Source organism: Microtus ochrogaster, linkage group LG10, assembly GCF_000317375.1.
Source record: "Microtus ochrogaster isolate Prairie Vole_2 linkage group LG10, MicOch1.0, whole genome shotgun sequence".
In the NCBI taxonomy this organism is placed as follows: domain Eukaryota; kingdom Metazoa; phylum Chordata; class Mammalia; order Rodentia; family Cricetidae; genus Microtus; species Microtus ochrogaster.
In genome coordinates this window covers 8367900-8389800 of record NC_022035.1, presented here as the reverse complement: position 1 = coordinate 8389800, position 21901 = coordinate 8367900, and the positions used below count along the sequence as shown (strand labels likewise).

General features: G+C 39.7%; 1 protein-coding gene across 1 annotated transcript in view; it reads right to left on the bottom strand.

Annotated features, from left to right (window-relative positions):
* Window positions 1–17747, bottom strand: part of Tmem106b (transmembrane protein 106B) — a 22851-nt gene extending 5104 nt beyond the window's left edge. Inside the window, exons 1-5 of the mRNA XM_005363723.3 lie at window positions 17596–17747; window positions 17175–17275; window positions 15391–15612; window positions 12512–12575; window positions 7585–7744 (exon numbers count right to left, since the gene is read on the bottom strand). Coding sequence (XP_005363780.1) covers window positions 7585–7744; window positions 12512–12575; window positions 15391–15610 — 444 coding nt within the window. The 5' untranslated portion in view covers window positions 15611–15612; window positions 17175–17275; window positions 17596–17747. The remainder of the gene's footprint in view (window positions 1–7584; window positions 7745–12511; window positions 12576–15390; window positions 15613–17174; window positions 17276–17595) is intronic.
* Between the last annotated feature and the right edge of the window lie 4154 nt (window positions 17748–21901).

Here is a 21901-nt window from a genome sequence, read left to right as displayed (position 1 = left end):
TGTTGTGCCTAACTTCACGCCATTTTATCATAAGAAAGAGATGGGAATGTAATGGTCTGGCCTGTCCCTTTAAGAGACAGGCCACACCTACTCCCTCCCCTTCTGCTGAGGCAAGCTGATCTTCAGCTTCCAGCCTGAGTCCCTCCCTTTCTGCCCCCATCTCTCAGAGAGGCAGTTTCTGCCTTGCTCCCCTCTCCCCACTTCTCCCCTTCCCCCCTCTGTTTCTCTCTCTCATTCTCTCTCTCTCTCTGCCTTTCCCTCTGCTCTTACCCCTTATCCACTTCCCTTCCAAAACCACTAAATAAATATCCAACTTCACTCTGCATGGTGTGCCTATCCATCTCAGTCTCCCACCCTCTGTGTGGCTTCCTGCCTGGGACCTGGCTGCCTTCGTGGCCTGCGGTGGTCTCATGGCCCCACTGCCCACTGCCAGCACTCAGAGACCTGCAGCACTTTACTTAAACCATTACAGTAGCCTTAAACAATTCTTTAGAAATTAAAAAAAAAAACCTGCCACCATGGAACGAGAAATTCCATTGTGCCCATCTAACTATGCCAAGAACAGGAAAGTTAGTCTTGATCGCAAGGATGAAATGCCTACAATTCAGATCCAGAGCCGAGGCCATTAAGGGCAACAATTCAGTTAACAAATAAAGAGAAATCAGAATGGTCCAGTACAAAGGGGAAGGAAAAGACACCAGGACCTTCCCTTTTGGGAGCATAAGAGGGGAAGAGCAAGACTAAAACACTGTAGTACAGTGTCTTTTCTCCAGAAGTTCTTTTCTCAGGGTAAGGCTTCTGGATAAGAGTCTCCATTCCCTGAGGGCTTCAGGAAGAGGAAAGTCTGGCTTGCTAAAGAAGTCATTTTCCTTATCTCTGGCAAGAGGAACTTAAGGCCCTAGTTTAGTACCATCAAGGTCAAGCTTAGCTTCCTGATTCTCTGATTTCAGGTCATACCCCAGTTTTACCTGACCTTCTTCTCTCATTTAATACTAGGCACAATAAACTGTGCAGCCTTTTTTCAGTTAGGTGCTGTTGGTAGCCATTCCGAGTCACCCTCAATCAGTGTCCATCTCCTCCTCCCTCACACCAACTGCACACATCCTCACTGGGACCTTGCCAAAGTCGGTTTCCAGAATTCATGTAAAAATATCCGAGACTGCTTGACTATACATTTAAAGGTCTATATGGAGACTGATTTATGTATTTTGTTAGCAATTGAATGTATATATTGTTGAGAGTTAAATCTTCACAGTAGAGTCAAGATCATGATGAATCACAGACGTTTTCCCGTGTTTAGTAATAAAGATTGAAGTGTTTCATTAGTGCAGTGCTAGTGACTAGTACTTTGGCGCTATGATACATACTGTGTTCAGTCCTTGCTCCTGGCTGACAATTTCTGGCTCATTTACATTAGATTATGGTTTTGCCCAACTGCAGCTGGCTATCTTCCAATCATGCTGATGCAGCTAATGCTTCATAAAAGCTCAAAAAGGGCTCAGGTCATCTCTTGACAGATAAAACACGTGCTGGGAGCATGACACACCCCAATTCTATAGAGACAGAAGCCACACCTCTGCTGTTTACTCTGTCTTTTCATAAGTCTATGGACCTGTAGCCCTTAAAATATCCTTTTGTAATGGACCAATAAATACAAGTGTATTGCTGCCTTAAGTTCTATGAGTTGTTCAGACAAAGTAACCAAACTAAAACATAGGGTATGAGACACTGATAGTCTACCAGAATTTTGAGTGTCTGAGCCTGAAACTGGCTTGTGAAGTAACAGTAGGACAGCTGGGACTGAATGTGTCACCCTGGGTCTGAAGGTTACCTGCAGGTGGCCACTGCCAGAGTGTATGAAGTTAGAGGTTACTTGGCTGGTTTCTTCTGCAGAACTGCCTGCCTGATGCTGAGGATAAATCCTCTACGTTGGGATCACAGAACTCATGGAAGAGAGAACACAGTTTTGTTTTTGTCCAGGGCATCCCCATACATTCTTAGCTACTATAAATGGAAGTATTCATTATTTTATAAATTGCTATGACCAAATATCCAACAGAAAGCAGCTTGAGAAAGGAAGGCCTTGTTTCAGCTTCTATATGAGGGGATGATGGCAGATGCTTGAGAGCTGATAACATCTCACATTCTTAGTTAATATGCATAGAGTAATGACTATTGCTGCTTAACTTGCTTCTCCTACTGATTCAGCCCTTAAGATGGAACTGCCTACACCTGAGAAGGGTATTTCCCATCTTAATCAATTATAGACAATACCTCCCAGCGCTACCCAGAAGCTTGTTTACTAGATAGATGTTTCTAGATTCTGTCAAAAGTTGACAGTCAACACTAATACTCACACTCCTCATTTGAAGGGGCAGGAATAATACAGCTCTGGTACTGTGAAAGGACCTCCAGCTTATGACCTATAGTCTGACAGCCTTTTACTTCAATGTCCTCAAGTGAAGCCTAATGTTCAACTTAACAGAAATTCTATTTCTGAACTAAAGGTCAAATTCCTTAATTTGATTATGAGGAAATATCTAATACTGTAAGAATCCTTGAATAATTATTTAAAACACAGTAAGACACTATCATTTAAATATACTGGTATTTAAAAGCAAATAACATACTCATGAGAACTCTGCCAAACAGACCACAGCATACACTGGGCTTGAAGTCATAAACAACTATGATGGCACAAGTGATTATATAGCAAACCGTGCTCTTCTTAGCCAAACGCTAATCTGTAAACGTAGATATAAGATCTGTAAAGTTTTGCTAAGTTTGGTGGATGTATAATCCTTTTCAAAATCACATTTATGGTAAACCCACAGGCCATTTTCCCACATATTCTAACTTGAAACAATCAAATCACCCCCCCCCCTTTTTTTTTTTTGGTTTTATGAGACAGGGTTTCTCTGTAGCTTTGGAGCCTGTCCTGGAACTCCTGTTGACCAGGCTGGCCTCGAACTCACAGAGATCTGCCTGTCTCTGCCTCCCAAGTGCTGGGATTAAAGGTGTGCACCATCACTGCCCACCTTCAACTTTATCTTTAAGCAGAACTAAATAAACGTTTATTTATTTTATTTCATAAAATGAAAAGCAAAAATACTGTATTCATGACATCTAATGTTTCACCTGTTAACCTTGTTAAGGATTACCTGGAGTCAAACATTGAAAAGTAAACTGACTATATTTTTTTTTCTTTCCCAGAAATTATTTGATCTTCCTACAAAAGACAACTTCAAATGTTAAATGATTCTCCACATACTCAAATGCCATAAGATTATTACCTAACATTACAGTCAGAACCAAAAATGGTAGTAGGAACAAAACAGAAAATTCAACGCTAGCCAGAAAGGATGAGTGAACCATCTCACAGCAAATCTGAACCAATGGACCCTCCCCCCTCATTCTGTCCACTGTGACCTTCCCCAGGCCAAAGCCAGTCCCTGGCCCTGCAGCTGCTGGGCGCCCACCCCCAATCCCAGCTGGCTTCCACCACTGAGGGACAAACCATACCAGCCAGAACAGGCCCAGGCCACATAAGCCAGAACGGAATTCCAGCAGACTCACAGGTCCAAACAAAGTCCACACTAGTTGGGAGACAGATGCCATAGGCCCACATACAGTCCACACCATCTGAAAGAACAGCCTCAGGAGGTCAGGCTGGTGGTCCTAGGTACCCCAGAAGAAGACTCAGACTTTTCTGGAGGCCAGGTCCAATCTAGAAACCCCAAATAACTACCAGATCAAGGGATTCATCAATCACTAGAACCCTTGGTCATTAGTATCTCTCAGTATCAATGAACTCAATTCACCAATAAAAAGACACAGGCTAAGAGAATGAACATGAAAACAGGATTCATCTTTCTGCAGCATACAAGAAACACATTCAACATCAAAGATAGTCATTACCTCAGAGTAAAGGGTAAGAAAAGATTTTCCAATCAAATGGACCTAAGGAACAAGCTGGTACAGCAAAACTAATATCTTTCCAACTAAAACAAATAAAAAGAACAGGACATTTCACGAAAAACCCACCAAAATGACTTTTCAATTCTTAACATCTATGCCTCACATGCAAGGGCACCCACATTTATAAAAGAAATCTTACTAAAGCTAAAATCACATAATGAAACCCATACATTAATTGTGGGAGATTTCAACAGCCCAATCTCACCAATGAATGGGTTATGCAGGCAGAAATTAAACAGAGAAGTATCAGAACTAACAGATCTTGATTCAAATGGACCTAACAGATATCTATAGAATGTTTCACCCAAACACCAAAGGATATACCTTCTCAGCACCTCAAAGAACTTTATCCAAAATTGACCACATATTTGGTCACAAAGTAAGTTTTAACAGATACAAAAAAATTTGGACAGCTTGTATTTTATCAGATCACCATGGATTAAAGTTGGAGACCAACAAACTGCAGAAAGCACTACAAACTCATGGAAATTAAACAACTCTCAATTGAATTACCACTGTGTCAAGGAAGAATAAAGAAATTAAAGACTTTTTAGAATTCATTGAAAATGAATGTACAACATACCCAAATTAATGGGACATAATGAAAGCAATGCTAAAAATAAAGTTCATAGCACTAAGGACCTTCATAAAAAAATTGGAGAAATTTTATGCTAGGAACTTAACAGGAGAACTTCAAAGCTGTAGAACAAGAAGAAAACATACCCAAAAGGAGGAGACAGCAAGAAATAATGAAACTAAAGGCCGAAATCAATAGAATAGAAACAGAAAACAATACAAAGAATAAATTAAAGAGATGGTTCTTTGAGAAAATGAACAAGATAGACAAACCCTTATCCAAACTAAACAAAAGACAGAAAGAAAATATCCAAACTAACAAAATTAAAAGCTAAAAGGGGGATATAATGATAGACATTGAGGAAATCCAGACACTAAATAGGTCATACTTCAAAAACCTGTACTCCACAAAATTGAAAAATCTAAAAGAAATGGACAAATTTCTTGACAGATACCACATATCAAAATTAAACCAAAACCAGATAAGCAGTTTTAACAGACCTATAACCCCTAAGGAAATAGCTGCAGTCATTAAAATTCTCCTAAAGAAAAGACTGGGTTTAACTACAGAATTCTACCACAGTTACAAATAAGAGCTTATAAGAGTATTCCTTAAATTATTCCAGAAAACAGAAGTAGAAGGAACACTGTCAGATTCTTTTTATGAGGCTTCAGTTACCCTAATGCCAAACCACACAAATACTCAAAAAAGAAAGAGAATTACACACTGATTTCCCTCATGAACATTGATACAATAATAATAAGAAGAAAATACTGACAAACCAAACAGATCATCCACCATGCCCATATGGGCTTCATCCCAGAGATGCAGGGATGGTTCAAAAATCTGCCAATCCACCAAACAAACAAACTGAAAGGAAAAAAAAAACACACACATGATGTGATCATTTCATTAGATGCCAAAAAAGCCTTTGATAAAAATCCAACACCCCTTCATGATAAGTTTCGGAGGGATCAGAGAAACAAGGAACACACCTAAAATATAATTAAAGAAAGTCGACAGCCAACATCAAATTAAATGGAGAAACTCAAAGCAATTCCACTAAAATCTAGAATAAAACAAGGCTGTCCACTCTCTCCTTATCTATTCAATATAGTACTTGAAGTTATAGCTAGAACAATAAACAACGAAAGAAGATCAAGGGGGATAAAATTGGAAAAGAAGAAGTCCAAGTGTTGCTATTGTTTTGCAGATGACATGGTAGTATATACATAAGTAATCCCCAAAATTCTGCCAGGGAACTCCTACAGCTGATAAGCATCTTCAGTGATGTGGCTGGATACAAATTAACTAAACAAACAAAAACTTAGTAGCCCTCTTACTTACAAATGATAAAAGAGAAACAACCCTTCACAGTAGCCACAAACAATGTAAAATATCTTGAGGTAACTAACTAGGCAAGCGAAACTCCTACAGGACAAGAGCTTCAAGTCTTTGAAGAAAGAAACTGGAGAAGTTATCAGACGATGGAAAGATATCCCAATCCCATGGATCATATTTTAACATAGTAACAATGGTCATCTTATCAAAAGCAATCTACAACTTTATTGAAATCCCCATTAAAATCCCAACACAATTCTTTCCAGACCTTGAAAGAACAATACTCAACTTCATACTGCAAAGTAAAAATCCAGGATAGCTAAAATTATTATCCTGTACAATAAAACAACTGTCAGAGGTATCACAATCCCTGATATCAAGCTCTACTACAGAGTTATAGTAATAAAAACAGCATGGTATTGCAATAAAAATAAACAGGTAGATCAATGGACTCTGATGAAAGACCCAGACAGAAATTCATACATCTTGATTTTTGGCAAAAAAAAGTCAAAATTATATGAAGAAAAAAAGCACCTTTAACAAATGCTGTTGGCATGAAGAAGAATGTAAATGTGCCCTGCACAAAACTGAAGTGCAAGAGGAACAATGATGTCAACATAAATCCAGTTACACTGAACTTCACTGAAGAAAAAGTGAGGAACAGCTTTGAACACCTTGGCGCAGGAGACAATTTCCTGAATAGAACACCAGTAGCATAAGCACTAAGAGCAACAATTAATAAAGAAGACCTCAAGAAACTGAAAAGCTTCTGTAAGGCAAAAAACACTGCCAAAAGAACAAAATGCAGCCTACAGAATGGGAAAGATCTTTATCAACACCACATCCAACAAAGAACTCAAGAAACTAGACATCAAAAACCAAATAATCCAATTAAAAAATAGGGTACAGATCTAAGCATAAAATTCTCAATAGACAAATTTCAAATGGCAGAGAAACACTTAAGGAAATGTTCATCATCCTTAGCCATCAGGGAAATGCAAATCAAAATGACTCTGAAATACCATCTTACACCTGAGAATGGCTAAGCTCAAAACCACAATGACAGCTTATGCTGGAGAAGATTTGGAGCAAGGGTAACACTCCTCCATTGCAGGTGTGAGTGCAAATTTGGAAAGCCACTTTGGACATCAATATGGAGGTTTCTCAGAAAATTGGGAATCAGTTTACCTAAAGACCCAATGATACAACTCTTGGGAATATACCCAAAGAATGCTCAATCATACCACAAAGACATTTGTTTAGCTATGTTCACAGTGGTTTTATTTGTAATAGCCAGAACCTAGAAACAACCTAGATGCTCATTAACCAAAGAATGGATGAAGAAAAATGTGGTACATTTTCATAATTGATTATTACTAAGTTGGAAAAAAAATCAGGAAATTTGAAGGTAAATGGATGGGACTAGAAAAAAATTGTCCTGAATGAGATAACCCAGACCCAGAAAACCAAATATCATTATGTACTCACTCATAAGTGAATATTAACTGGAGGAGGAAGAGAAGGCTGTTGTTGGTGTGTAAAGTAAATAAATTAATTAAAAAAGCAATGCAAATTCATGGAAAACACAGCAGCAATGGTCGGCAGCAAGCATTCTCTGAGCAGAGCAAATGCGTCCCTGTTCAACACAAAGGATGGAGTCAAGGCCTTCAGCAAAAGTGTGCACTTACCGTGATATTTAAATATATGGTTCGCTTTTGAAAATCGTAACTGACATAAGCTGATTTTACGCCAATATACTTCACATCAATAGATCGAGGGAAAAGGAAAAACACAGCCAATCCAGACAGCAGCAGGCAGACAGACACAGATGCCATCACATACAGTTTTCTGAAAAGAAAAAGAGGGCTTACATATGTGCCATCCAAAATTACATATAGCAACATGTAACAAGTTTTCATTTGAATTCTTCTGCTACATATTATAGCAGCAAAAAGAAACATTTGATTTTACCAAGTTTTCACTCTAGAATTATTAGCTAAGGTTGGTACTACTAAGAGTTAAAATAGTCTCCTTAGAAGATAAACTATCATTTTTGGAAAATGAGATTTCAGACTTATAATGAATTATTTAGAACTGATTTTCAATCTAGACTTTACGTTTGAATGAAGTGTAGGGCCCTTCACAAACATAGAATCCAGGTGCCCATCTGAATTCATGGAAGCAGGGTTTGAACCGGAGAGTCTCACTTCCTGCCATGACAAAACCTGCAAAGCTCATTGTGTGGCATAAACACATGGCTCCCTACCCTCATTAACTCCAGTCCTTTTAGAATCCCTCCCTAAGTACTCAGGTACTCAGTTCTAAAACCATTGTTTAATCTACTGAGCAGCGGAGATGTTATTTATTCTGTTTTGCTTAGTATTAAGCATGTATAAGAGAAAAAAAGATAAATTACCTACATGACTTTTCTATCCATATAACTCCTCTGAAATATGTATTTTCTTTCAAGGTTACACTTAAACTGTGGTTTCAGATTTCTTGAGCACTTCAACAGGCAGTGCTCTAAGAGGCAATTTCATTCTGAGTCCCGCCCTCCCTTCACCTTCCTGTGCCCTATCCTTTTGTGTACTCTCTCCTCCCCCAAACTTCCTGTGTCCCAATCAAGTTAACTGCAGACACCTAAGAACAGCTGTTAAAAAAAAACCCTAATGATTTTTCTAGGTATTCTGGCTCCCTAAGAAGAAGAAAACTGGCTTATTAAGAAGAAATAAAGTAAATGAACAAAATTTCACTAATCTGCTACCACAGAGTTTATGCTGCTGTGTGGAGCAAACCAGCCAATTCCCACTCCTTTGCTGGGGAATTTTTTCCATCTTAGTAATAATGATCCCCAAGTAACCAATAAACAAACTCATATTTGTCATGCCTACATATACTCATAGGCACAAAAAATATATAAAAATCATTGTGATCACACATCCTAACTTTGCTGTATTTCCAGTATTTCACTAGGTTGTTTTATTTTTAATTACTTGTGTACACACACACACACACACAAACACACACACACACACACATGCACACACATTTATTTGCTTTGTGTTATTTGAGACAGGGTCTCAGAGAGACATAGGCCAGAGAGACCTTGAACTTCTATATAGCCTCGAACTTCTGATCTTCCTGTTTACTTGGATTACAGGTGTGTGCCATCATGCCTGGCTGCTCTTACTATCCTCAGTATATAAGTTTGCAAAAGTGAAATTTCTGCACCAAATTCTGAAACCTTATGTAGTTTTGCTTAGAAAATACAAAATGCTTATTCAACTAGCAAGACATGAGAATGTTTGTTTTCAGTCAGTAGTGTCAACAAAACATGTTGACAAAATTCAGGGTTTTTGCCAATCTGAGAGAAATGATATCTCTGTGTAGATTGAATTTGCATTTCTTTAAGGAACAAGCTGGAGTCTTATAGTGCTATTTTATTTATATTTTAATAAATAATAAGTAATAATAACGAAGCTTGCCTGAAGATCAGAGGGTAAAACTAAGTCTCTAGAGGCCAGGCAGTGGTCACACACTTTTAATTCCAGGATTTGGGAGATAGAGATGGGTGGATCTCTGTGAGTACAAGGCCACCCTGGGCTACACAAGACCAGTGCAGAAACAGATCCTGGTGGAGGTGGCTCACACTTTTAATCCCAGTACTAGGAAGTCACACCCCTTTAATCCCAGCACCAAAGGGGAATATAAAAAGGGAGGAGACAAAGCCTCAGGGTTCAGTCTGTAATCACCCAGCCTTGGTAGAGGTAAGACTTCTCTAAGGGTTTGGCTGTTTTGCTTTTCTGATCTTCAGCTTGAAACCCAATATCTATCTCTTACTATCTCTGGGTTCTTACTATTCGTGCTACAGAGTTTATTTTCCTTTATTTAAAGGTAATTTATATTTCTTTTTGTGAGGTATTTTCCACAGCTTCTATTTTAAGTCACCTTTGTGTAGTTAGCATTTTTTTTTTCTTTTCAAAATTTGTCATTCTGTACAAAAGGAGGTCAGTCCTCTACATATGATTTGTAGATATTACTTCTTGGTTTATCATCCGTTTTGTGTGGAAATTTATCTATACTAAGTCAAATGTGTTTTTTTCATTACCAGTAGATTCTAAATCATAGGTGTTGAAAAGTTTCCCACTTTGAGATTTTAAGTTTGGCCTAACTGTTTTCACCATTTTACTTCTCTGAATTTTAAAATAAAAGGCCACATTAGGTTTATACAAGGCTTGATTGACTTTAATTCCATGATTGCTAAATATTTTATTCAACAGCTTATTTGAAGCATCATAGCCAAGAAGTGGTGAGCCAATCTGATCTCTGTCCCTTACTGATTAACTGAAACCTCTTGTCTGGATGTTCAAAGGGTTTTTCTTCTTTAAACCTCCAAAGTCCATGGTGTTCACTAGAATGTCTCTCAGGGTAAGGTAAGGGTGTCTCTTTCTGCTACATAGAATTGAATGAGACCTTCTTCTTTCTAGTCATGTGCCCCTCAAGTAAGCAATTAGTAATTAATCCATTCCTAATTTGCATCTGTGGGGTTGCAATTACATACACTGTTTTCCTTATTTTCTGTCATTTTCCTCAAAGCTTTTTATTATGTACCTGTGGTAGTTTGCATGTAATTGGCCCCCATAAGGTTACTAGGAGTGGCGTTATTATGAGGTATGGCTTTGTTGGAACAAATGTGGCCTTGTTGGAGGAAGCCTATCACTGTGGAGGTGGGTTTTGAGACCTCTGTATGCTTAAGACACACCCAGTGTCTCAGACTACTTTTTGTTGCCTCAGGTCAAGGTGTAGAAATCTGATCTCTTTCTCCAGCACCGTATCTGCCTGCACTTTATCACGTTGCACCATGATGACTAAACCTTTGAAAATATAAGCCACCCCAATTAAATATTTTCTTTATAAGAGTTACTGTGGTCATGATGTCTCTTCATAGCAATTGAAACCCTAAGATAGTATGCATGGTAGTTCGAATGAGAATGTTTGAATGCTTAATCATCAGTGAGGCCTACTAAGGATTAGGAGGCGTGGCCTTGCAGTAGGTGTGGCCTTGTTGGAGGAAGTGGATCTCTAGGGTTGGGCTTTGAGGTTTCAAAAGCTCAAACCAGGCCCAGTGTCTCTCTCTTCCTGCAGTCTGTGGATCTGGAAGTAGAACTCTCACCCACTTCTCCGACAAGTCTTCATGTCTGAAGGCTTGCTGTCATGCTCCCTGCTATGTTAAGGGACTAAACCTCTGAACCTTTAAAAAAAAAAAAAACCCCAATTAAATGTTTTCTTTCTTAAGAGTTAATACTGCCATGGTATCTCTCCACAATAACAGAACACTAGTGATGTGGGAGTGTCATATATCAATCTGTTGATTTCATTGGTTAAATAATAAAGAAACTGCTTAGCCTCATAGGGCAGAATTTAGATAGGCGGAGTAAACAAAACAGAATGCTGGGAGGAAGAGGAAGTGAGCTCAGAAATCATGCAGCTCCTCTCAGAGCCAGAAGCAATGAAGAAAGCCACCAGGTCAGACATGCTGAATCTTTCCCGATAAGCGCACCTAGCGGTGCTACACAGATTATTAGAAATGGGCTAAATTAATACATGAGAATTAGCCGAGAAGAGGCTAGATATAATGGCCAAGCAGTGTTTAAATGAATACAATTTGTGTGTTGTTATTTCGGGTAAAGCTAGCCGGTGGGAGCTGGGTGGCGGAATGCAACCCGCAGCTCCTACAACACATTAGGTCTCTATGTTTACATGCCTCGTGTCTACTCCATTTCTTTCACATTTCCCAGGGTATCATATTTGCTCTGTATAGTCCAATTTTATAGAAAATGTATTCTTCTAGACATTTTAATGGGTTTGCTGGTTATCTTTTCACATCTTCCCATCAATTTATCTCATTTCTGAACTTGTCAATGTCTAAGTTACTGTCATATCTTGTATAGTTTAAATTTTCCATATATTTAAAGGTTCCCATCTTTCTGTGTTTCGATTTTCTGCATGTTTTTGATTTATGTTTCTCATGTTACATATTGAGTAATGGGATGTACTCAGCCTTTTCTGACCTTCTCAAGACCACTGTTGGTTTTTTGCAGTCTCTGTTCTTCTCATTGTAACAAGTTATTCTCAAAAATACTTGCCAGGAGTGCTGGGTGTAGGCATCTTCTTTAGGGGTGGAGCATTTGATTTCGACACCAGGACTCTTGGGATCGTTAGAGACTCCCTTGGCTTCTCTTCAAATTTGCACGTATCGGCTAAACATGCTGTATTCTCTGTGGCCATTATGCTCTGGGCAGTCATTATCATACTGTAGCCAGTGAGAACACAGAATGTCCTATGCCTGATGAAAATAGCCTGTGTCCATGTGTGTTACTGCCACTATTTTAGGGCTCTTAATAAACACATTTCTGAAGATATAGGTGGCATGAAGTTTTCAAATCCTCATCTCAATCAGTAATTTTTGTTAAAGACACAAGACATATTATGATATAATCTAAAAACTAGATACAGTTTTCTTCTTAAATGTCTTAACTAGTGTAATTACTTATACACAGTTTGAAAGTAAAAATATACAAATAACAAAAAAGCAGAAATCTTATAATCACTTACGTTCTTCTTGGCCGTAATCGCTGATCACTATACGGGATCAATGCCACCAATTGGTTTTCTTGCCCTAAAGTGATAGATGTACATTAAAAATTCAATAACACCAATAACTAAAATACCATGGTGTTCTGTAAAATCTGCCTTCAAAAGAGCAGAATACTGCTTTCCTTATTTCTTTAGGAAGCTGTGATTTATACCTTCAAAAATTAATCCAAAAGTTGAGTAATAGAGAAGATACTATGGTTTTTCATAATGTCTAATTAACCAAAAGTAGTATAAATAATGAGGATTCTGCTATCCCTTGAGCCACGGGTTCAAAAACCAAATTTCAAAATAAAGCAAAACCGAAAAGTCCCGGCTTCAGGAGATCTGAACTTAGGCTCCACTGTTTTCCATCCAGTCCAGTCTGACGGAGGGTAGAAGAAACACCGCCGCTGCCTTTTCCTGGATCCCCAGTTACTCTAGTGCTGAACCCAAACTGCTATTTAAGTCTCACGCTCTCAAAAGCTCACTGTTCTCACCTGCAATCACTAATTTCAAGAGATTCCCTAAAGAGAATATTTCCTTAGTTCACTCGCTCTAAAAATCACCATCAAAACTCAACTCTCTTCAACCTCTCAGCATCACCTCCTTCGTCTTCATTCTTGGTCCTTAACGTGATACAGGGAGAGAATGTCCCTAACAATGTACCTTGCAAAGGTACATTTTTACATTTCCTAAATTAACCTACAGGACAGAAAACAGAAAAAGAAAAGAGATGAGATCATTCAGCTCATGGCATCAAACAAAGAAAAGGAGCAAGTGCTCCCTATTCCTTGCCTGTAAGTTAAAGAGGAAGCAACCAGACCACACTGCTTTCTGCTTTTGGAACCAAACAACCAGACAGCAAAACCTTCTCTTTCTAGCCTCTCCTACTTTCCATGGGCTTCGCTGTTTTCCTAGCATCTTTTCTAGACCCAGAATGTAAATAATTTATAGTTTTTCTCCCAGTATTTCACTATGGATTATCTTGGTCCCTTAGGTCCAGGGGACACTTTTCCAAGTGCTATTTGGCCATGCTGCTGATGACTTAGAGAATTTTTAATAGGACCACCTTTTACCTTGGGCTAATATCTGTAACAGCTAAATAGGCCCTCTGCCTCAGAAATTTAACAATATCTACCCATCTATCCACCCATCTACGTGTTCCTATGTCCCTTCTTGAGAAGCTGCCTGTATCCTCTACAGGGTCACCCTTCTGCACGAGGTATCATCTTGCTGCTTCTACTCAAGGACACTGCTCCAATAACTATCTCATCCCATGTGTTAACAGTGTATCCTCTATGAAACACTTTTACTAGCATGCACACATCTAGCACGCACTCTTCTGACTTTAGAACCTCCCAGCTACCACCTCTCCTCTCTCCAGTTCTAAAGCAAAACTCACAAAACCTCTTTCTTTAAGATGCTACATTACTGCCCCCACACCTTTTAGTGTGCATTAATTCAAGAAAAGAAAAATGGTTTCACTATAACACTGTCTACACATCCTCCTGCAACTACTCAAACTAACTACTCTCTTAAGAAGTCCTCAGTAGCCCCCACATCACAAAGCCAACGGGCAGCCCCCAGGCCCCACACAACTTCATCGGTCATCGCACTAGCAGTGGCTCTCTTTCCTTTCCTACCTATCCTCTAGGACACCAAAGACAGATTTCCTCTTTCTCTTGCAACTGTTCTCAAATGCTGCACTGGCCCCGGAGTTCTTCTTCTTCTAGCCAAACTCCTAACAACAGTGTCCCATCAAGTTCCACTTGAAGTGTCATCATACCTCAGTGGCTCCAGCTAAGATACACTCTTCAGCTCCAGACCCTTAGAACTACCCATTAAAAACTCACTTTGATGCCAAACCCAAGTCCCCGAACATGTCTGAGCTCCTTACCTCACTTCTGACATGCATACTTAAATTGTTTTTATGCCTATTTTAGTAAACAGCTACTGCATTCTTTAAACTGTTGGATAGAATAAAAAAAATCTTTGGGGTATTTCTTGATTTAGCTACTTTCCATAATCCACACTCAGGCTACCAAAAAGCCTATTGACCATAGCTCAAAAGCAGGGCTAGAAAGATAAAAATAGTATTCCTATCCTACCACACTGGTGGTATTAACTTCTTCAACTACAATACGCCTTTTATTCTTAAGAAGCTACTGCCTCCAGAAAGATAAAACCACCATTCTGCAGTACATGCAATACTTAATGCAAGGCACTTTTCAGAGACTCTGGAATGTCTCATGCAGTCACTTTGTCCTTAGGGTCTTCCCAGGGTCACCCGCTGACTGTCAGCACACAGAGAGAAGTATACCACAACACACTTCATTATTTTCCTATCGGTGCAACTCAAGTACCCAAGGGAGAGAACTATTTCCTTTTGTCTTCCCCAAGACAAATCACAACCTCTTTTTTTTTTTTTCCTTACTTGGCTCTTCTTCACACACCATAGATTTCCTTTTTGAAATGTCTAAGTGGGACATGAACAACGTATTGTTTAGATAATGAGTTACTGCATCATGGAACTACCAACATCCAATATGGCAAAATGACTGTGATATGGCTTCCAAAGAGGTCAACAAGGACTAAAATCCTCAGTGGAAATGACAGCGCATATTGGCTATTACAGCAGGCAAGCATGAAAAATACCCCAGGTGTGGTGAAGTCATGGATAGCGAGGACTTAAGAGCACTAGGAACTGTCTGCTTTTGTGTCTTTTTGACTCAACAAATCTGGTAAGTTTTAACTTCGAATCCCTGAAAACAGGACGGTGTAAGGCAACAGGCTCTACATTACTTGAGCAAATGTCTGGAATCCTTCTTTAAGAGGGCTATCCATACAGTAACACGTACCCCTAGGAATTCTTCCTGTTCCTTGGCAAGTGGGACAAGTGACACTATCTCTTCCGGTAAACTCCACGTAGGGAAACTGAGAGACATCTCCGTTTCTTCCATCTTCATTATGCACTTCATTGCTAACCAATCCGTTCCTCAGATTGTCTGTCGATGTGACCCCATCATAACCATCTTCTTTATTTGAATGCAAAGGCAAATGAGAAAGAGACTTTCCCATGTCTAATGAAAGAGAAAGATCTGACGGTAAATTCCAGGCTCAAAGTAATCTCATGGGATATTTACAGGGTTAGGTAAGTGCAAATTACTTGTAGGATTAAAATTATACTCAATCAAAATTATGTCTGACATAAGGGAGCCATTTCCTCGGAGCCAGAAGAGCTCTTCTAATGAAACAATGTGAAATAAAATCTTGGTGATGAGAATAAGGGTCAAAATGGTGAGAAACATTTGGTAAAAGTTTACAGCACAGACATACTTGAGGCCCTCTTAGTGTTATAAGAGGTATATGTTCTTATTCATAGTTTTTACAGAAACAAACAAACATGTTGTAACTAGAAAGCAGTTGGCTTTACTAAAGGTGAAATTAATTGCTGGCTTATTACAACCAATCGCCAGCTAATTTTACAGTGACATTTGACTCATTTAAAATTCATATTCCTCTGAGTTCCAACTTTGGAATTCTTGCTTCAAACAAATGCAAATATTTACAAAAAGAAGAAAATCTCTGAATCAGAAGTTTAAGTCATGAATATTTTCCTCTAACAGTCTGGCAGTTAAGCAAATATTCAAAAATATTAAACATAATTTACAATACAAAGTAGCACAATTTAGTATATTAAGGTCAAATTTTTAGGGTAACAGTTTAGATAACAGAAGCTTACAATCCAACGAAGAATAATTAATTACTCCTACAAGTCATACAGAAATAAGTCCTCCAGATAAGTCATACAATACATTAAAGTCCTACAATTTCATGATGGAAAGGAACATGAAAAGTCATATAAAACAACATGCTGGTATTCTGAAAAAAAACTTAATAGAAATTGAAAACAATTTTTAATGGTGCAATTCTATTCCTCCTACGGTTAACCATGTATCATTTATCAGTTTCTAAATACCATTAAGCAATCAGTAAATGTTACTTTCAAATTATTTAATAAATAAAACTAACTAAATAATTCAAGTCACCCCATATGAAGGGAATTTAGCTTTTCAAAATTTGTACAGTGTTTGCTGAATACTCACAGTATAGATAGTAACATTAAACAAAGCACTTGAATAGTAAACAAGAGTAAAAAGGATAAAATAATGTTTAGAAGTATTTCCAAAAGTTTTATGCACACATTGCCTACCTAATCTCAAATAGATTGATGACTGTGACTTCCAAACAAACAGTATCCTAACTTGGCTCAATGAAAGCAAATTAGAGCCAAACCAACACACTTGCCAGCCACAGGTGCACAGGGATGAATTTTAATCATTACTGTTCCCAAACACTGTGACCTTGAAAGCTATGCAGAACACTGGGTGCTTTGGGAATGGCTGGCCTCGGCAGAGGCCAGGGGGTACACCCTTTTAGGTCTCTTAGACAACAGGGGTGAAAAACTATGTCCACTGAAGACAGTTAAGTGGCTTTTGAGACCCACAGCAACCTTGACATATTCTGCTGAAGGCAGGTTTAGGCACGCACCAGATTAAGCAGTAACTTGAATCCTACGGTTCATGTCTAGTTTTTCTTTAAGGTACTGCCAAGTGTAAGTACTGTTATTTTGGAGACTTACTTGAGGTTTTAAAAGGAGTGCAAGATCCCCTTCGCCTCCTCCCTGGCCTCAATGTTTATGTCGCGGTCTTGTGAACTCAACACGGTTCTCACTCAGATGGTCTGGAAACGGAGGAGGGGAAAAGATAAATACAGCACAGCATCCAACTGAGATGTGTCACCAGAAGCGGGGTCAGTTCTGAAGGGGACTAGAGCCTTTCAAAAGGCGGCGACACAAGAAAATCCCCGGATGATATCAACAACCGAGCCACCTTGCAACTAGAAAGGGACAACCCCAGAGCCACTGGGCCGCCCAGATCAAGGGCCCTGGCGCCGCCCCAGCCGCAGCCGGCAGGAAGCCAAGGTCCTCGGGGACAGCCCCGCACCCGGCCTCCCCACCGCTCCGGCAGGGGACGAGGGGCCCCAGGGTCCCGGTCGCTCACCCGCACGCGGAGCGCAGCGCGGTCCCGGGATGCTCCGGCGCAGGACGGGGTCACGGCGTCCCCGATCCCGGTGCGGGGCGGAGCGCCGGGCTGCGAGTGACCGAGCGGGGCGGGGGAGGGGCAGGACAACAACCGCAGCGGCTGAGCCGGGAGCCGCGGAAGCCTGCGCGTGCGCCTGCGCGGTTCGCCCCCCTGAAGGCGGGGTACCGCCCGGGAAAGGGCACTACGCATGCGCTGTTCCTCAGGCCTGGCACTCGGCGAAGCTGTCGCCGGTGTAGCCTACCCTGGCTTTGTCACCTGTCGAGTCTCCAGACTGGAAAGTTTAGAAACAGTGCTACTTGCGCAGGACTTACGAATAATCGATTTCCTTTTCTCCCCTCCCAGCCTGATTTCTTTTGTGAAGGGGGAAAAATGGGCACCGTCGCAGTTTTCAGAGGCCCAGTCGCCAATGCTACAGTGGCAGCCACAAGCCTTCCTTCCTGGGATTAGGATGGGCTGGTTGGTGCACATCTCTGACAGATGCACGCATTGTATTTCCTTTAGAAATTCCAGTCACTGGCAGAACGACCCCCACCCACTCCCGCCGCCGCCGCCTTTGTTTAATGCAGTTTTTATTTAGTACTTAAGTTCACATTATTCTGTGCTTGCAATAGGGCGTCAAGGCCCATAGTCAGGTGAGCAATTAATAGTCCTGAGGATCCCACCCCCTACTCGCTTACTCATTGCCCTGCCTTAAACCACCGCTAGTTGAGGTTTCTGTGGATACTGCCATTTTGGTTGCTCTTGAGACCTATCGTCAAAGGTTGTTAATTTTTCTTTTTGATAATCGAGAAATACAAAAGATGTCTGGATGGAATTAAAATCTGATAAATTGAAACCAAGAGCAGAGAGGTTGCTCCAGGGGTTTTGCATTTTTTCTGTAAATGGAGTTCCTGGTGAGATGCCTACAAAATTAACAGATTTGTGGCTAGAAAAGGGGAAGGGCCTTAAGCATCCACCAATTGTGCTGAAATTCTTGTTTCTCTGCTGGAAAAAGTCAGCCACCGGACTGGGTGAGGAGCTCTCAAGTTGCTTGCTTTCCTAAACTGTTTTACTTGTATTTAGAAAGTAGCTTGGTTTATGACCATCTTCTTCTATGACTATTATAACGTCATGAAATTGTTATCGCGTTGGAACATCGTATGTGGGATAGCCTGAGTCTTTGGTTTCAGGCAATGGTCACTCATGTTTGGCTCCAAAATAAACTCCTAGCCCTTTGAGGTAAGAGCAGCGTTTTTTGTTTGTTTGTTTGTTTGTTTGTTTTTTCCATCCACACAAGCAGTATGTTTCAACATTTAAAAGCTTCACTTCCTTAGGTCTAGAAAGTCCACTCTGGGGAATTTATCCCAAAATTTAGTAAGGATTCTAAAATAAAGTTGTGTACAATGTGTGACCAGTCACATAATCTAAATTCCTAACAATGGGAACTGTGATTAAATCACACCACCACTGGGGCGGTGCACTTGGTAAACATTGTACTGATTGCTTTATAGATAGGGTTCATTGTGTCACAGGCCTACCCTGAAACTTCCTGTATACCCAGGCTGGCCTAGAACTTGAAGATCAGTCTTTCTTCCCTATCAATGCTTCCAGAGTACTGGGGTTAAAGGTGCGCACCACCACACCTGCCCAATATATTAGATATCACAATGACTGCTTTTAACTAGGTAGTTAGAGCATAGCAGGCTTGATGATCACTGAGGACAAACCCTTCTTTCATAATTCATAGTATGTAAAACCAAGAAGCACTGAAACGGTAGGACTTTCATTATTAATCAAAGGAATGTTTTTTAGACCCAGTGTGGAAAACTTAATATTCTGCACTGACTGCCTTAAAAAAATCATAAACTCACTGGAGGCTTGTTGATCCAGACTCAAGGAATACTGTCAGGGGTACAGGGGAGGAAACATAGCTCCATGCTGCTGTCACTAGGAGCCTGGAGAGTTCTTTACAGTAATCTCCAGTCAGGTATAATTGGATATACCTGTCTTTATAATAGGGAAAAATGTCAATAAGATCCAATATGAAGCCCATTCAAGGTGTATTAAAAGGCTTTTAAAACATACATTTTAAGCAGAGAAGTTAAAAAAAATGAATGGGACTCAGAGAAAAGGTAAATCTCATCTGAGAACATGAGTGTACAGGTCTCAGGAGAGAGTCACACTTCATTGTCTTTACAGTGGCCCCATGGACATGTTACACTGGGTTTTCAATTATCTTTCAATGCTCACTAAGGAATTTCAATGAGTTTACAGAGTAGCTCCTTTTCTAGTTTCAGCCGATAATGTGAAACAACTCACAATGTTGTTACAAAGTTAGTTCATTGTTACCTACAACAAAAGTCTTTAGTGAGACCTCCACAAAATATCAAGGAGTGTGGACACACATGAGGCCTTGCGAATTCAGTCTGTTGGGGAGTGGGCTGTTGTTGGTTCATGTTTTAAGAAGAGTATTTTTTTCTGTGTTTGCAGCCACACAGTGGATGTTACTTGTGCTGGAATCCTTAACTGCCAGCTCGTGAGAGCTTCAAACAGACTCCACAGCAGGGAGCCTGTCATTTTCTTTCCCATGTCCCCATAATTTCATCTGCCTTTCTGTATTATTTCTATACATTGCCTCAATAACTTTGCTACCACCATTCTTAAGAGTTAATCAAAATGGACCTGTCAGTCACCTAAATAGGAAAACACCTTTGAGAAGCTGTTTCAGAAAGTTGAAGCAAACAATCCCTTCCTAAACATGTAGGTCAGCACAGTGGTCTCCCTGGCTGTTGTCACCCTAACCTCTGATAGAGCCTCTCTTTACAGTGACCTTTTGGCCTTTGTCCATGCTTACTATTTGGAATGCTTCACACTCTTCAATAATAAATTGTATCCATCTTCTACACTATGCTCTATGTGTGTGTGTGTGTGGGGGGGATCTGATTTCTTTACATGGAAACCCAGAGCTAAGAGGAAGCTGGAAGGAGGTTATGGTAACAACTTCCCATCTCTTATTTCATCCATTTTTTTTTTTAAAAGAGAAACAGAAATGCCCATTACTTGCCTTCTTAAAGGCTTCAAAAATATATATTGTACACAATGTTGGATTAGCACCTATTTCTCTAATTTTACCAGTATTATTTTCCAGCACAAGAAAGTCCTTACTCAAAAGAATTTCTAAGTGTGTATTTATGCAACATTTTTTTCTGTTGCTATTGTCATTTTGGTACAGTCTTTGTCCACGATACTAGAGTTCAAGTAGCAGTGAATCCTGAGGAGACAGTTCCTGTGGATTCAGTGGTACAGCCTTCAGAGATAGCTTGCCTGAGCATAAAATACTCTATACAGTATGTTCCCAGCCTAGGAAACATCGGGTAAGTACCATTCTTTACCCATGTGCTTGTTATTGTTAGGATGCAGAAAGCAATCATGCTTGTTTTAAATGGTAACTATAGCAACTATTAGATATTATTGTGAGAAAGCTTTTGTTCATAAACAGTGAGGTATTTTAAAGATAACTTGAGTGATAGGCCCTTTTTCTCTGATTCTTTTTTTTAAAATCATTAAAACACATTTTAAAGGAAAAACATTTGAAAAGTTTCTGGTCGATTGGCAGAGCATTCCTGAATTCTGAGATGTGCATCTGCCCACTTGCTATTAGGTACCAGGGGCAGGCGATGATTTAATAGTGTGAGATAGCCGAACAAAAGTTGCAGTCTGGTTAGATTCTCATGGGTGTTGAAATTAAGGCATTTCTTCATAAGTTCAATCTCAAAGCAGGTTTCTTCCTTTTGTGGTTTCCATAAGTTCCCCGAATGGGAATTACCCACCACATATTAAGAGCTGGCAGCCAAATTGCAAATGTCACTTTATTAGAAATCTGTTGCTAAAACTTTTGAGCATACAAGTAATTCATAAATATTTTACTCTCCTAATTGTTCTGAAGTATATGGTTTATTGCTAATATGCAAGTTAGTCACAGCCTACACCTTTAAGTTTCAAGCTGGTTGGGTAACATTAGTAAGATGAGTTCACTTGCTTTCGTATGTGTACACATATATCTTTTTAAACTTTAATTCTGTGCATAAAAATCATGCTCGTTTTGTTCTTCTGAGTCAGGCTTGTTTTACTTAACTATGTCTCATAGAACAATGGGACTTAAAGGAAGGAGCAGAGCATTTCTTGCTGCATTTCTGGGATAGTTTCCCAGAGACATAACAAAATTATTATTCCCTGTGGTCTTTTGCCCTACATTTACTCATAGCAAATTCTTGGTTCCGTGGCT